Source organism: Etheostoma cragini, chromosome 22 (assembly GCF_013103735.1).
Source record: "Etheostoma cragini isolate CJK2018 chromosome 22, CSU_Ecrag_1.0, whole genome shotgun sequence".
In the NCBI taxonomy this organism is placed as follows: Eukaryota; Metazoa; Chordata; class Actinopteri; order Perciformes; family Percidae; genus Etheostoma; species Etheostoma cragini.
This window is the reverse complement of record NC_048428.1, coordinates 21091211-21092597: the sequence shown is the minus strand read 5'-3', so window position 1 is coordinate 21092597 and position 1387 is coordinate 21091211. Positions and strand designations below refer to the sequence as shown.

General features: G+C 47.8%; 1 protein-coding gene across 1 annotated transcript in view; it reads right to left on the bottom strand.

Moving 5' to 3' along the window:
* The window catches only part of LOC117938324 (late secretory pathway protein AVL9 homolog), a 4459-nt gene extending 3545 nt beyond the window's left edge, over positions 1-914 (bottom strand). The window contains exon 1 of the mRNA XM_034862867.1: positions 636-914. Within this exon, the coding sequence (XP_034718758.1) occupies positions 636-719 (84 nt within the window). The 5' untranslated portion in view covers positions 720-914. The remainder of the gene's footprint in view (positions 1-635) is intronic.
* Positions 915-1387: the final 473 nt, after the last annotated feature.

Sequence of the window (1387 nt, the reverse complement as noted above, 5' to 3'; positions counted from 1 at the left end):
TCCTCTGGTGGACAGACTATGCAACACCATCACTAACAGGGACGTTGTAGAGCGTCCTCTGGTGGACAGACTATACAATGCCAACGCTCATAACATGGTTGACCATACGTTTTTATTTCACTTTTTTTTTTAAATCAGCCATTATAAATGCCGATACCGTTAGGAAAAGCCTAATATGGGCTGATAATATCGGCCCGCAGATATATCGATCGGGCGCTCACTGTAAGCACCTAGAATATCCTCCCATCGTTTATGTGCAGATGCTACATTAGCCATCTCTATTTGACAGACTAATAACCAGAGGGGGAAAGATAAATACTGTTTCCAGGAGAGCACGCTGCAGCCTGCAGTAGAAGCAGAGCTGGAAAGAAGCCTAAACTGGCAGCAGAGCCCATGTTACATAACCCCAGAGAGCCCGAGCAGACAGCTGATGCGAACTAAAGCCCCGCTTCCATGTCTGCGTGTGCACACGCATCAGCGCTCCTGCAGGGTTTGCGCATGCACTGTCAGAGAAAAGACAGACTGTCAGTGAGCTGGGTTCAAAATGAATCCATAGAGAAGTGTAGTGCCGATGTGCCTCTGTTATGAGATCACAAGGAAGCGCTAGTTAGCTCCGTTAGCAGGGGTGCACGTACCTGACAGCCCTTTTTGTGGTGGAATCCAACCACTACGATATGCAGCACCGGTCCCCTGAGATCGTCTCTGCCGTGAGACTCCATGCCCCCCTCCCCCGGATGTGTAGTCCGTCCTGTGTTGTTTGGAGCTCGGGGGTCCGACCTACAGCAGACCAGACGGGCGGACAGAAGCACAACACCACGGCGCGGAGATGACCCTCTCTTCCGCCTCGTCCCGACTGTGTCAGAGGAGGAACGGCGCGAGAGGCTTCCCTGCAGCGCACTTCCGCTTCCGCCCGAGCTTTGTGAGGCAAAGGGATGTAATACAGTAGCCTACAATGTGGGATGAGGCATTAATACTATAACTAATAAAAAAGATTACGATTTTACACTTTAAAAATATAAATAACACGTGTTTTTATTTCACGTTATTAAAGGTCCCATTGCATAAACATTTCACTTTATGATGTTTTTTAACATTGATATGAGTTCCCCCAGCCTGCCTATGACCCCCCAGTGGCTAGGAATGGAGACAGGTGTAAACCGAGCCCTGGGTATCCTGCTCTACCTTTGAGAACATTTTATCTATTTATTTATTTTCTTCTGTAAATGTCTTTATTGTGTCCATGGTAAATTGAGCTTTCGGTTGGTGTGGTATTTGTTCTAAGTTTATTGTTCTCAAGCCCCCTCCAAAAAGCTTTTAGTAGCTTACTTGGGGTCCCTTATGAGGTCATAAGGGGCAAGATGACCTCCCCTGTCTCTGCTGTGGCCTA